The following is a 13,250-nucleotide window of genomic DNA, read 5'->3' as shown; positions in this document are numbered from 1 at the left end:
ACTATAACCTTTGTCAATTTCTATTTTACTGGCAGCTAATTTTTTTCTGGAAGGATATATAAGCTTTCAAGTTCAAAAGTATCTTTATTACTGTCAACTGACAACTGACCAGATTAGGGATCTGTACATATCAAAGAAGCACATTAATTTCTTCTACTAATCGACTATATGCAAAGCTCCATTACTTTCAAAGAATCAGCTGCTCTTTTGTTGTCTGTCTTTTATTACTGGTCAAGCCGATTGATCAAGTTGTGTCTGACTGGTTACTGAGGTTCTTTTCTCTCTAGCTCCTCTGACTTCTGCCTGCTCTAAGTAGATTTTTCTCTCTTCTCTTTAACTGTTCTTTCCATCATTGTTCCTGTTTTTCTCAACTCTCATTTAATCTTATTTCAATCAGTCTTCCTATCTTCTTCCTCTATTCTTCTATCAATTTTGCACTATTCTAAAACAGAGACTTGATATAATCACAATCCTGTCCAAAAACATTCAAATACACGTTATTCAAACTCAAAATGTAATTGTTCAAATAAGATTTTTTTTCTACACATCTATAGGAAGTAGGGTATTTAAGATGAGTTATGTCATCATATAAATAATAGTAATTATTGTTGTTGTTTTTATTTTCTCAACTGAAAAAATACAAAACAATGCTAATTATCAAACAATATCAACATCAAACAGGTGGTTATATCTTACTCCATTAATTCTTAAATCATGCAGATCTTGTCTCTTTCAGTTTTCCTGTTACTGACTACTATTTTTATGAGGAACTTTTATACATCCAAACTGTGTAGTAAGCCTGGAAGTCTATGCTCATAAATGTCAACCATAAATAAACAAAATAGCTTATAATAACTTTGTTTATGAAAAATAACAATTTGAAAATGTAAACTGTTCCTTATGTTACTAACAGAGCACGTTACTCTCAATTGCAGGTTTACTAGTGGTTCCTAGAATTTCTAAAAGTTGAATGGGAGGCAGATCTTTTAGTTATCAGGCTCCTCTCCTGTGGAACCAACTACCAGTTTTAATCCGTGAGGCAGACACCCTGTCTACTTTTAAGACCAGGCTTAGAACTTTCCTCTTTGATAAAGTTTATAGTTCTGAGCTATCTCTATAGATATGCTGCTATAGGCTTAGACTGCTGGAGGACATAGGGACCCCTTTTTCATCATTCTGCTTCATTCTATCTCTATTCTCCCACTCTGTTGGCTGTGACTCCATCCTGGAGAGAAATATCAGCTGTGCTGCTGCTATCAACACCTTTGTTTATAGTTGCTGGAGATCGGCCTGTTTTTCCAGTGTAGTCCTGTTTCTCTGACGGTGACTGGCTGGATGTGCTCTCTTCATCCTCTGACATGGGAGCTGGCTCAGAGCTTGTCTGCCTGGCTGTGTGTTTCCTGGATGGGGCCGCCATTTACAGCTGCTTTTTCTATCTCTGCTTCTGTCTCCTTGAACCCCAGTCGGCCTCAGCAGATGGTCACTCACACTGAGCCTGGTTCTGCTGGAGGTTTCTTCCTGTTAAAAGGGAGTATTTCCTCTCCAATGTCGCTACATCAATTGTTGGGGTCAGGGATTGCTTTTGAGTAAATGACTGAATGCAATCAACTGGTTTCCTTAGATAGAAAACTGTGCATCAATTTAACTGTATGATCTGGTATCTGTAAAGTGCCTTGAGATGACATTCTGTGAATTGGCACTATATAGATAAACTGAATTGAAATGAATTAAACTAAAGGTCAATTATCAGTTCTAAAACATCTTTAGACAAACCCCTGTTGATGCTTGGAGAACAACCGTACCAGATTAGGGCCTCATAAGGAGTTTTCACACATGCAAGCTACAACCAGTTTACCTTGCAAGCAAGATTAATTGTTGTATGATTTGCAAACTCAGTAGAATTCAAATTAAACTACACATATCAATCTGGCTTATCCCAGGTTAGTTGTCTTACTTTGTGTTGATTAGCTTGGTTTATGTCACATTTTGTTTCATCTTTAGTAAAACAAAACACATCAAAGCCCCATATTTTCTTTCAACCTGTGCATAAACATTTATCACAAGGACCAGCCCAAACCAGATTGAATGAATTTACACATTTACCAAACTACAGGGCAGCTCCCCATCAGCTGTGACCTCTTGTGACAACATACTTCCGCTTATTCTTCTTTCTCTGCTATAAAAGTGGTGCTCTCTGTTCCTCATTTTTTAACTGTGACAGCTGTTTCTGTGAACAACAAGCTCACACGCTCTTTTTGGTATCGATTTTGTACCTTAAAGAAGACAAAGAAGGTTCTCACAGCACAGTTATGAGGTATAATAGTAGTTACCAACAGGAACCAAACCCTGTTGTCTGGGTGGTTCTTAACCTAAACCTGTTAACAGGGGGCCTCCAGGGTAGGTACATGGTTAAAGCTGCCTTATAAAGGGTTTGTCACCTTCTAATTAAAGTGTATTTCAATTTTGAGGTTCTAAGAGTACTTTCATGATTTGTATGGGACTTCTTAACTTGGGATCTATGTCAATCGGGCTGTATTTCAAATAGACCACTTTAGAGTACTATTAGGGTCCCTACAGAGAGCAGGAAGAAATATTATAGGATTTATTACCGGTTCATAAAACAGTATCAGCTGGGTATCTTTGGAATACCAGCAGGGTTTTTATGGTCTGCCAAGAGAGTAAATAGTCTATATTGTAACAGAACTTTTTGTGCTGTACTTAGCGATTGGGTATTTCAGGGGTCAAGACTATTTCAATGAAAACAATCATCTTGTCTTTTAATGGTATTTTCAATGGATATTAAGTTAATTACACAGTTAACTGGAATATTTTCAATGGGAACCACAGTGCATTGTAAGATCTCTTACTTTAGGGTACTCGCCAACAAATATCTGCCATGTTTTGTGCTATGTGCCATTTTTACTAGACTTGTTTATCAGTAGAACTGCATATTAACTTTGTTTTCTGTATTTTATTATGAATAACTTCCTAAAATGTATCTGAATATTTGAATTTGTCACTTCAAAAGTTAATATAAAAACCTGATACCACGTACGTCAGAAGTTTTCTGCACTCTTCAAAACACAGCATGAAAGGCACAAACAAGTCACACCTCATTATAGATACTCTGTAATATTGGAGCCATGCGGTCCTTTGGTGAAGACTCGTCTTGCTTTATGTAGTGAGGACCATAAATAAATAAATTGAACTTTATTAATCTCACAATGGAGAAATGAACTCTGGATTTAACCCTACTCCTCTGGATAGCAGTGAGCTGCCACTCACAGCGCCAATCAGGGTTAAGGGTCTTGCTCGGAGACACAGAGTGGCAGTCTGTGCCTGACATTTACCCTAAACCTAACATTACCAGTCCTAGTGATGGGTTCATGAGGTTTTTCAACACGTTACTGAATACTGACACCTGTTGGACATTTAAAATCACTACACCCAGCCTCTTTGACAGACTAAACTGACACTGATTTAATGACCTATAATATGATTTAAAGTATTGTTGCAATATTATTCCATATCTTCAATTGAAAATATGATTGATATTTTAGATGCAATCCATAAAAGTGAATATATAACAGGAACATTTAAGTCAACATATGAATAAGGATGTTTGTGGGGTAGGATTTATTTAAAATAACTACATTAAGAACAGCAAACTTAGAGACAATTTATTTTTTTAATTGATTGATAACTGAGAGAAACATGATGATACAATGAAAAATTTAAAACAAATATGAGATCAAAAAGGTCCCACAAGCCTGAGGCTGGTCCATATTTCTTAATTTCATGTTAAACTGCAAAAGATCAGATTTTTTTTTGGCAGATGCACTTAAAAACACATTGTAGTGTATCAGTCAGTTCGAAGCAGCTTCTGTATTGGTCACATGACTTTCTTGAAACAATATGTGCACCGACAGAGGGCTTTGCTGTTAGAGCTCAACATGCGGCGGGGCAACTGAGACTGAAAATAAAAGACCAAAAATCTAGACCTTTAGTAGGGAAACATTTTATTCTGAGCCATGGAGTAATATTAAAGTCAATGAAGAAACATAATGGTTGTGTTAGATTAAAAAAAGAAAAACTTCCATATACCCACCATAATATTCTAAAGCCTTATTGAGAAATTCACAGTATGAAATGGACAGAACTCTGAGGAGATCGCCAATAGTTTGGCTCTAACTATCTACTTATATTCACCACTGGCTGCAGTGGCTGTTAGGACTCTTAAATGTACAGAAAGAAAGGCACTTACAGGCTAAAGGCTCATATTATCATAAACCTGACGGGTTTGAAATCAATGTTCACTCAATTCTAAGGTTTAATTTCAAACCATCTTAACTCAACTTTAGGTTTTTGCTATTGTCTCTTTCAGACCAACAAAACACAAAGTTGATAAATCGATGATAACGGATCATTCCTCAGTGAGCACTAAACGATGAGCTGTCAGGTCCTGCATCCAGTTCCTCTGTAGACTCTGTATGACCGTGTCCCCTTGATCTTCAGGCCTTCTTCTGTTTCAGCATCTCCATATACATGCGAAGCGACTTCTGGATGGATTCTTTGGTGATGAAGTTGACAAAGTTCTGGATGTCGGCCTCTCTGTTGGACCTTAGCTTCTCAATGGTTTGCTTCCTCATCATGGACTTGGTGATCTGTCTGGCGTGTTCTTCGGGTGAACAGGAAACTCACAGTTAGTGCTAAAGCTTTTGTGCAGGACAGATTTTACACTTTGTGTTAAGATAATTCATTCTGATTTTCTGTCATGAAGTTTCAACTTAAATTTCATTCCTAAATCACGGAGAGAAGATTAAAACCAACCAGGCCTCAACCCTGTGCAATGCCCTGTGCACCTCATTCACCAATCTAATTTGTAGTAGCATCAGTTTACTGTAGCATTTCATCCTATCATGCACAGCCAGCGATGTAATGTTAAAATTCACACAATAAACCAAGATATGATTAGGTGTTTACTGAAGTCTTTATGATTTCTACAGGCAGGTTTACCACAATAGTAGATTCAAACCCTGAAATTATGGCTTTTAATTTCAGCGTGCCATCCCAAGATTTTTAGTGGCCCCATCTGGCCACCCCTATGAAACATTTGTCCAGGCGCCACTGGATGTGAATTCTCTTAAAGGTGCTGTAGGAGATCTTGGAAAAACGGTTCCAGCAGGCTATATTTCTGAACATACGCAACCATACCTCTCCCTTCAGACCACCCCTCGAAACCAGGCCTTCAAAACACATGAACGCACATGCTGTCTGTCGAGGTGTTCAGATCAGATCGAGAACGAAACAAGCCGAGGCCGAGTGCTCGTGACATGAGCTAACAACAACATAATGCTACGTTCACACCTAAAGCAGCAGAGGCAGCAAAAGCAGCTAGTTTACATGCAAAGTCAATGGTTGATGCGCATCAAGGAGCAGCAATAGGTCCAAAACTTAAATCCTAGAACAGAGTTTTAATGTTTTTCGGTCTTGGACCCCGAGATTAAGGATGAGACGTGTTAAAGACTCTGATAGAGGGATGCTGATGAATATCGTTCTGTCCCTGTTAAAAGGGAGTTTTTCCTCTCCACTGTCGCTACAAGCATGCTTAGTATGAGGGATTGTTGAAGAGTCAATGAGTCGACGCAATCAACTGGTTTTCCTTGTATAGAAAACTTTGAATCAATTTGACTGTATGATCTGGTAAACTGTAAAGTGCCTTGAGATGATGTGTACTGTGAATTGGCACTATAGAAATAAACTCAATTGAATTGAATATCCTGAGGATTTAACCTTTTGAGCTCAGAGAGTTTTAGATCTAATTCATGACTGAAAATATAAAAAAAATTATAAAAAAATAATTTACAGCCATCAGAACATGAATGGATATTTAAATTTTGGTTGGAAAAGGATTCTGGGCTGGTAAAACAGTGTTTTCAGATTGGTAGTTGATATCCTTTTAGGCACGGCCAGGGAAAAATCCTCCTAGAACATCCTGGACCCCAGCAGACCCTCCATATAAATGGAGTGCAGTATTATGTGTTAAACATGTCCTCAGGATCAAAGACTCCAGTGTGTCTGTATAACATTTTTGGCCATATGAGCAGACCGAGATTTAAAGAAGGTTGGAAAACTCAATAAGGGGTTTGTTTTATTGTTTTGTGTTTATTGGCTCTGCAGTTAGCCATTTCAAAAGGCCTATGTAAACCAGCAAATTAACCGATGCATAAATTACCACCTAAGTTTGCATTCACTTCCTTAAAGTCGTAGGGAAGCGGCTGTTCCAACCGTTGCATTTCTGAATTCTCCCGAATGGTGCACCACTTTAGACGAGTGAATAAAGTGAATGTGATTGGTTGTTTATCAAGGTAGGGTATTGTTGTGGTGGAAATTCGCAAGCAAGTGTGATTGTGGCTGGTTTGTTAGAAGCATCTTGCTAACCAGTTAGCAACTTAGTGCTAGCAGGTTCCCAATGGGAAATTCCATTGGGACCAAGTAGCACTAAAATGGTGACTCAGAAACGACACTGTCAAGGAACGCTATGGACAGAGGAAACATGCAAGAGGAGGAGAGTTTAGTATCGGAGGTCGTGGATGAGTCTCCTCCGTCATCCATTTTTTATTTAGAGAAGGAAAGCGGGAATGAAGTTGTTGTGGAAGAGGACGCCAGGGCGGCAGAAGCTTGGTTTGGTGTAGAAGGCTTACAGCCGTACATGTTTGAGTCCTTGCCTCGCAACGCTGCCAGTTCTGTTAGCTCTACACCTGCTGAAGACACAGACGTCCATCCCCGTGAACACTGGGACGGAACTCAATGGGAAAGGAAATGATTCTTATTTCAATCGCTGCGTATATTAGCTGCGACAAATGAATCAAGATGCTATGACCGAAAAAATTTGATTGACAGATGACCGTTGATATATGATTGGCCGAATTTAGGTGTTCAGGCTGACATATAACTAACTGGCCTGCATTAGATAACGGGGAAAAACCCCCACAGATTTTAAGACAAGATTATTCTAAAAATAGAAATTTTCTAACTTTAGGGACAATATGGTGATAAAGAGTACATTTATATACCTGTTTAAGCCAGAATAAAAGGCTTTCTCAAATTGGAAAACTACAACAACTAATAAATGTTTTAAATTTAAAGTGAGCATTGTCTGAAATGTTTTCAGTGTGAGAGGATTCTAAAGAGATACAGGATTAATTCCTATTAACTAGGGGTGTAAATAATAATCGTTTTGTATCGATGCATCGATCCAAAAGCCGACGATCCGATGCATCGACACGTCCGCAAGATAATCGATTCATGTTTTTTTTCCCTCCGGTCTATTTTTATCCATTTGCTCCTGGGCGTAATTCTCCTCCCGTGCTGCGGTGGCGCTAAACCTATTTTGCCCTCCTACCTCACTTCCTGGTTATACTCTCACAGCAGTGTGTTGCAGTAAGTTTGACACAGACATTTTTAATTATGCTCAGTATTTAAGCGTGGCGTGGCCGAGGCTGCGAGAAAATGGGGGCGAGTTTAGTCTGACGACGGAGGGACATGAGGGCCAAAAAGAGCGGAGATCCAGCTGGAAAAAGGGTCCCAGCGTTCTCGCGCACCTCGCTCTTCTAGCGGGTCAAACTTCACGAGTTGATTTCCGCAATTTCGGTCATAAAACAAAACAAGCCGGCCTCCTGTCTGCTGCACTGTTTGCGGTCAGCTACAATCTGAGAGAGGAGCAGCGGAGCGTCTCTCAAGGGGGCGGTGACGTCAACACTCTGGAGCCTTCTTCTTCTTCTTTTTTTTAATGGCGGTTGGCAAACAACTTATAGGTGCATTACCGCCACCTTCCAGAATGGAGTATGGACCAGACAAACTATTATATTCTCCCTAAAATACCCGTTCTTCTTAGAAAATTAAAAATACTCCCAAAAACTACATCCCCAGATTACCTTTGAAACAATTCCCTTATATCTAGTTTATTTTTATTCCTGTCTAACTCTCTATGCAACATCTCTCTTTCCTGAGTATATTTATTACATTATAAAAAAATATGTTGGACAGTTTCTCTGGAGCCGAGGTATTGCATTGAACTCATTACACTGATATTGTGCAGTATTTTTTGATGCAACTTTTCTACTTCTGTTATTTGCTGTTGTTTCTAAAGAAAATGCATAATGATATTACAGCTTTCATTGATTTATTTCAAACTTGAAACTTTGGTGTAAAAAAAATAATAATAATTAAAAAAAATTTAACTGATTAATCGATTAATCGAATCGAATCGTGGTGTATTCTTGAGTATCGAAAATAATCGAATCGTTGGGTCAGGAAATCGATACTGAATCGAATCGCCATGATGGATGTGATTTACACCCCTACTATTAACACATCTTCACCAAGGGTATCATTAAATATGACATTATCTATACTAAGGGATTTTATTTTTTGTATGTTTGTGGATGGAAACTGAACCAAAAACTGAACTCAAATAAGAAAAAAATCCACTGCAGTGTAAATAGGCTTCCTTTTTAAATGGACACCTGGCAGTAATGTCTATCAACCAACACAAGTGGGGGCTGAAGCTTCACAAACACAGGCTGTGGATGAGGTGGTGAGGATGAACTGAGTCTTTGTTCTATCAGACCAGCACACCCATAATCAATACCCGTTCATCCCTCTGGTTCATCCCTTTAGTTTAGTGCGAAAAATAAACTTTGAACAATCTCACCGGGCCTGAATCCCTTTAGTCATGTACAAAAAAGAAAATGTATTTACCTACTTTTTGGTGGTGACACATTACCTGGAATAGCCAACCACTTGGTTATGGTCTGTGTGGCAGCAGTGAGGACCTGATCTTCAGGCACCAGCTGGTCCACCAGTCCTATCTTCAGGGCCTCTGCAGGCTTGTAGAGCAAACCTAACTCCAGCGCCATCTCTGTGTTCCTGTGGCCCACTGTGTTGACCATAGTGTCCTTAAACCTGGAGCAGCAAACTAAGATCACTTAGAGATCAGCCTTGCATTCATTTCACCAATGTTCACAGGGCACCACCAGGGTTAAAGCTTCTTACCAAAAAGGTGCTACTATGCCGAGCTGCGTCTCATTCAGACCGATGCTGTACCGCGGGTTGTCAGCCATGATCCTATAGTCACACGTCAGAGACATCAGGCAGCCTCCTGCTGGACTGGAGCCCTGTGGAGGTGATGAGGAGAGAGGCGGATGGCCTAGTTTAAGGTATTAACTCTACAAATCAGGCCTTTCTGGAGGCATATTGAGAGAGAAAAAGCAAGTGAAGTAAAATCGGCATAAAATGTCCCTGTTAGCAGAAAACTGGCAGAGGACTTCAAACGTAGGCAGCAGTTTAAAGCATGTATTCATGTTAGAATGACCTGGTCCAAAATGATTATCAGTAGAACAAAGCTGAACTTACGAATATATTTCAAACTGAACTTTTATCATCAAACAATATCATCATAGTAGTTTTTCCTCTTGGTATATTTTCCAGCTTTTTTTTATTTTTATTATTATTCTTTTACTGTCATTATACTGTCAAAAGTACAGAGCAACGAAATTCACTCTCTGCATTTTACCCGTCCTCTTGGGGAGCAGTGGGCTGCCATTGTGGGGCACCCGGGGAGCAGTGTGATATTAAGGGTCTTGCTCAGGAACCCAGAGTGGCAGTCTGTAGGAGTGGGGCTTAAACTAAAAACCTAAGGATTCTAGGTGCCCTAACCACTAGGCCGCCACTCCCCAAAGCACGGATTGGCGTAAAGGGTCTTACCTAAGTACTGGCAGCTCATTCCTCCCTTCTGGGATACGAACCCAGCTTCATGTTTGCAGGACAGGTGACTTATCACTTAAGCTTTATATTTTCCAAGCGTCTGAGATATTTTTAACAAACTTTATACTAAATATTGAAACTTTCCTATTGAAACTATTGAACTAAAATGTTAGCTGGTGGCCCTACAGCCTGAATGACTGAGTTCTAATAATTATCGACTTCAAAGGTCTGAACACAAATCATTTCACACCTTTTGGTTTTATTTCCCAAATTATATTTTTCCCACTTAAAGTGATCTACCATTATTGATCTATCACTTTAAGAACCAATGAAATGCATCTAAGATTGTGATTTTAATGTGAGGCAACTCAGAAAGGAAAACTTCCATAATGCAAACATGTTAGGGTTGGGTTGCTATTTACGTACGTTAATTGCAGCAATCGTAACCATGTTGGAGCCGTAAAGTTTCAGCCACATCTCCTGTACGGCCTTCCAGAACTCCCCACAGTGCTCGGGGCTCTTGCCGTACATCTCCAGGATATCCAGGCCGGCAGAGAACACCTTGGGCTGGTTCTGGATCAAAGCACGCCATAAACATTCACAGGTTCATGATCATCATTTACAACAACACTGATCAGTAGGGTGATTATGACCGCTGGCCTTACCGAGGTGATGATGATGCCTCTGCAACCCTTATCCATCTCCAGCTTCTCCAAACTAATGCAGACTTCTGTGAGGAAATCTAGACTCAGGCTGTTGACCGGAGGACTCTGCATACGCATCACGGCCACACCTGCAGACATGTGAGAGATGCTGATCTTTAGTACTAACTCCCATTTAATACCATGCTCCTATTTATAGATTCTGCAAAGGAAGCAGATAAAACCAGTACAAAAGAAATGACCATTTGAAGTTCCTGAGGTCTTTCTGTTAGGATTGCCCTGTTCAGGACCTAGAAGCTACACCAACGTAGCATCTCTAGACCACTTGCATTACATTAAGCTGAGCTATCTCTATAGTTATGCTGCTATAGGCTTAGACTGCTGGAGGACATAGGAACCCCTATTTCATAATTCTGCTTAATTCTATCTCTATTCTCCCACTCTGCAGAATCTGTTAGTTCAATCTCTAACGTTCTGCTCTCTCTGCTTTTTCTCATAGTAGCTTTGCCTCGTCTGTTCCTGTTTGGCTGTAACTCCATCCTGGAGAGAAATATCAGCTGTGCTGCTTCCATCAACACCTTTGTTTATGGATGTTGGAGATCTGCCTGTTTTTCCAGTGTAGTCCTGTTTCTCTGACTGTGACTAACTGGATGTGCTCTCTTCATCCTCTGACATGGAAACTGGCTGGGAGCTCATCTGCCTTGCTGTGTGTTTCCTGGACGGGGCCGCCTTTATAGTTGACTTTTGTATCTCTGCTTCTGTCTCCTTGAACCCCAGGCAGCCTCGGCAGATGGCCGCTCACAATATCATCTGATAAAGAGTACATTTAAGTATACAAGAACAAAATCAAAACGAAATCAAAACAAAAGACTAATTTAAGATGTTCCTGCATATAATCATAAGAAATCTATTCAGTATTATGTCTTCATAACAGGGGCTATAACAGAGTTCTGCATGGCCACTGGCCCCTACTGGCCCTTGTCTTGACCTGCCCACCGATAAAAACAACTGATTTTGTCCAACAGAGTGAAGAGAACAAGCAGGGAGAACAATGATGGCATCAATCCCAATCCCACCTGTAGTTTGGTCATAATCCACCTTGATCTTGGGTGAGGTGGAGTTTTTCCTTTGAGAGATGAAGCTGGGGGACAATCTGCCATGACTGCTGCAGGAGAGAAGACCTTAAAAAAACAAAGACAGACTGTCTCAGTGGACATGTCCAACCTGTACTAAAATCACTGCACAGATTAATTATCCAAACAAGATCCAATTAACAGGAATTCAGCGTCACAAAGAAAACCTCAGATTATGAGGAAGACTTCCTCGATATGTAACTGAATTAAGCCAGAGTAAAAAAATATACATAGTTGTGCATCTGGAACACATTTTATTCAAGCATCTACTTAAAAAAAAAAAAAAAAAAAAAAACAATTATATGGTGTAAAATGGAGATATGTCACCGTTTCATCGCGAAACCTTCTAAACAATAAAGCTCTTTGAATGAAAATACTAATATATACAGAATGGACCGCTGTTAAATTTAACAGATGCACAAAAACCTCAGGAAACTAAACTAACAACACAAAACCAGAGGTTAAAAGTGACAGTATGCTGCGACCTTTGCTCCACTTTCTGTCTCTGAGCGCAGCTAAAAACAAACATGTCAGATAAACCAGGAGGTAAAGAAAAAAACTATAAACATGCATAAAACAAAACTTTGAAAACGGGACAGAAAGGTTGCAATAAATCAAACCTGATAAGGCAGCTCTGCCTCTGAATGCAGTTCTCAAAGCCATTTTAGGTCGCAGGTCTGTTTTTCTCTTCGTCTTCTTCTCCTTCTTCGTCTTCAGCCTGTTGGTTTGTTTCGTGGAAACAGCGCCCTCTTCTGACCTGACAGAATTCGGCTTTTTAGACCACTTCGAAGGATGACTTAAAAGCACAATTAAATTTAAACTTGGAAATAAAAATATATGATTAAATAAATAAACGAATAAATAAACAAATAATTAAATAAAATCAAAATATAATCCAAACCTAGTCAATGTTTTGGGGACAATTTTATGGCAGCTTTTTGTAGCATAATTGAGATCAGGGGTCTTTAAAGTTTTTCAGGCCAAGGACCCCAAAACTGATGGAGAGATGGAGCAGGGACCCCCTATTTATATATATTGTATGAAATTGTGTTATATCAAACTGGTCCTATTGTCCCTCTATGGAGTAATGTATGAAAGTAATTTCTCCCTGGGATTATTAAAGTGTTTCTGATTCCTTGTTGATGGGACAGGTCTTGTGAATAAAACGGTGCCCAGCTTGAAAGAGCTCCTGTGTGTCGCTGAATGTGTGCACTGATGACTGAAAGACAACTTCTGCCTTCATTTATCTGTTTACTGCAGTGTGCTGAATTAATGTAAATGTTTATTTAAACACATTTCAATTACTGGAAAAAATTTCGGGGGTGGGGGGGTGGGGGGGGGGGGGAGAATAACAAAAAGTATAATAACTAACCTCCGTGGACCCCCTAGGGGTCGCAGAGCCCCTGTTGAAGACCTCCGATTAAGATCATACGCACTTCACTAAAAAAAGATAAAAGTAAACACGATAGATTGTAAAGTGATTACAGGAAACCCAAAGTGCTTTTAACCTGTATGTCTCAGTGTAGAGCTTTTTTTCAAAAGCCCTTAATTATAAGAATTCATTAGAAAACATTTTCTTTAACCATTCTTCCTGTAAAACAGGAGCTTTTCCTCTCCACTGTCGCTACAAGCATGCTTAGTGTGAGGGATTTCATTCGAGTCAATGAGTCTGGACGGGGCCACCTTT

General features: G+C 39.6%; 1 protein-coding gene across 1 annotated transcript; it reads right to left on the bottom strand.

Annotated features, from left to right (window-relative positions):
* Nucleotides 1-3,996: 3,996 nt before the first annotated feature.
* Nucleotides 3,997-12,226, bottom strand: eci1 (enoyl-CoA delta isomerase 1). The gene is made up of 7 exons (XM_038269268.1): nt 12,184-12,226; nt 11,507-11,611; nt 10,434-10,561; nt 10,195-10,341; nt 9,058-9,179; nt 8,789-8,967; nt 3,997-4,678 (listed from the first exon to the last, which is right to left on the bottom strand). The coding sequence occupies exons 1-7, from the start codon at nt 12,224-12,226 to the stop codon at nt 4,512-4,514; spliced, it is 891 nt and encodes a 296-aa protein (XP_038125196.1). The 3' UTR covers nt 3,997-4,511.
* Between the last annotated feature and the right edge of the window lie 1,024 nt (nt 12,227-13,250).

The sequence above is a fragment of the Cyprinodon tularosa genome, unplaced genomic scaffold, assembly GCF_016077235.1.
Source record: "Cyprinodon tularosa strain WSP-4 unplaced genomic scaffold, ASM1607723v1 ctg726, whole genome shotgun sequence".
Classification (NCBI taxonomy): domain Eukaryota; kingdom Metazoa; phylum Chordata; class Actinopteri; order Cyprinodontiformes; family Cyprinodontidae; genus Cyprinodon; species Cyprinodon tularosa.
This window is presented reverse-complemented; position numbering and strand designations above follow the sequence as displayed.

Coding starts and splice junctions, on each gene's coding strand:
- eci1 (XM_038269268.1), bottom strand. CDS start 12,226: ATGGCTTTGAGAACTGCATTCAGAGGCAGAGCTGCCTTATCAG. Junction 10,342..10,433: donor GAGGCATCATCATCACCTCG/GTAAGGCCAGCG, acceptor GCTTTGATCCAG/AACCAGCCCAAGGTGTTCTC. Junction 9,180..10,194: donor TTACGATTGCTGCAATTAAC/GTACGTAAATAG, acceptor TCACCTCCACAG/GGCTCCAGTCCAGCAGGAGG.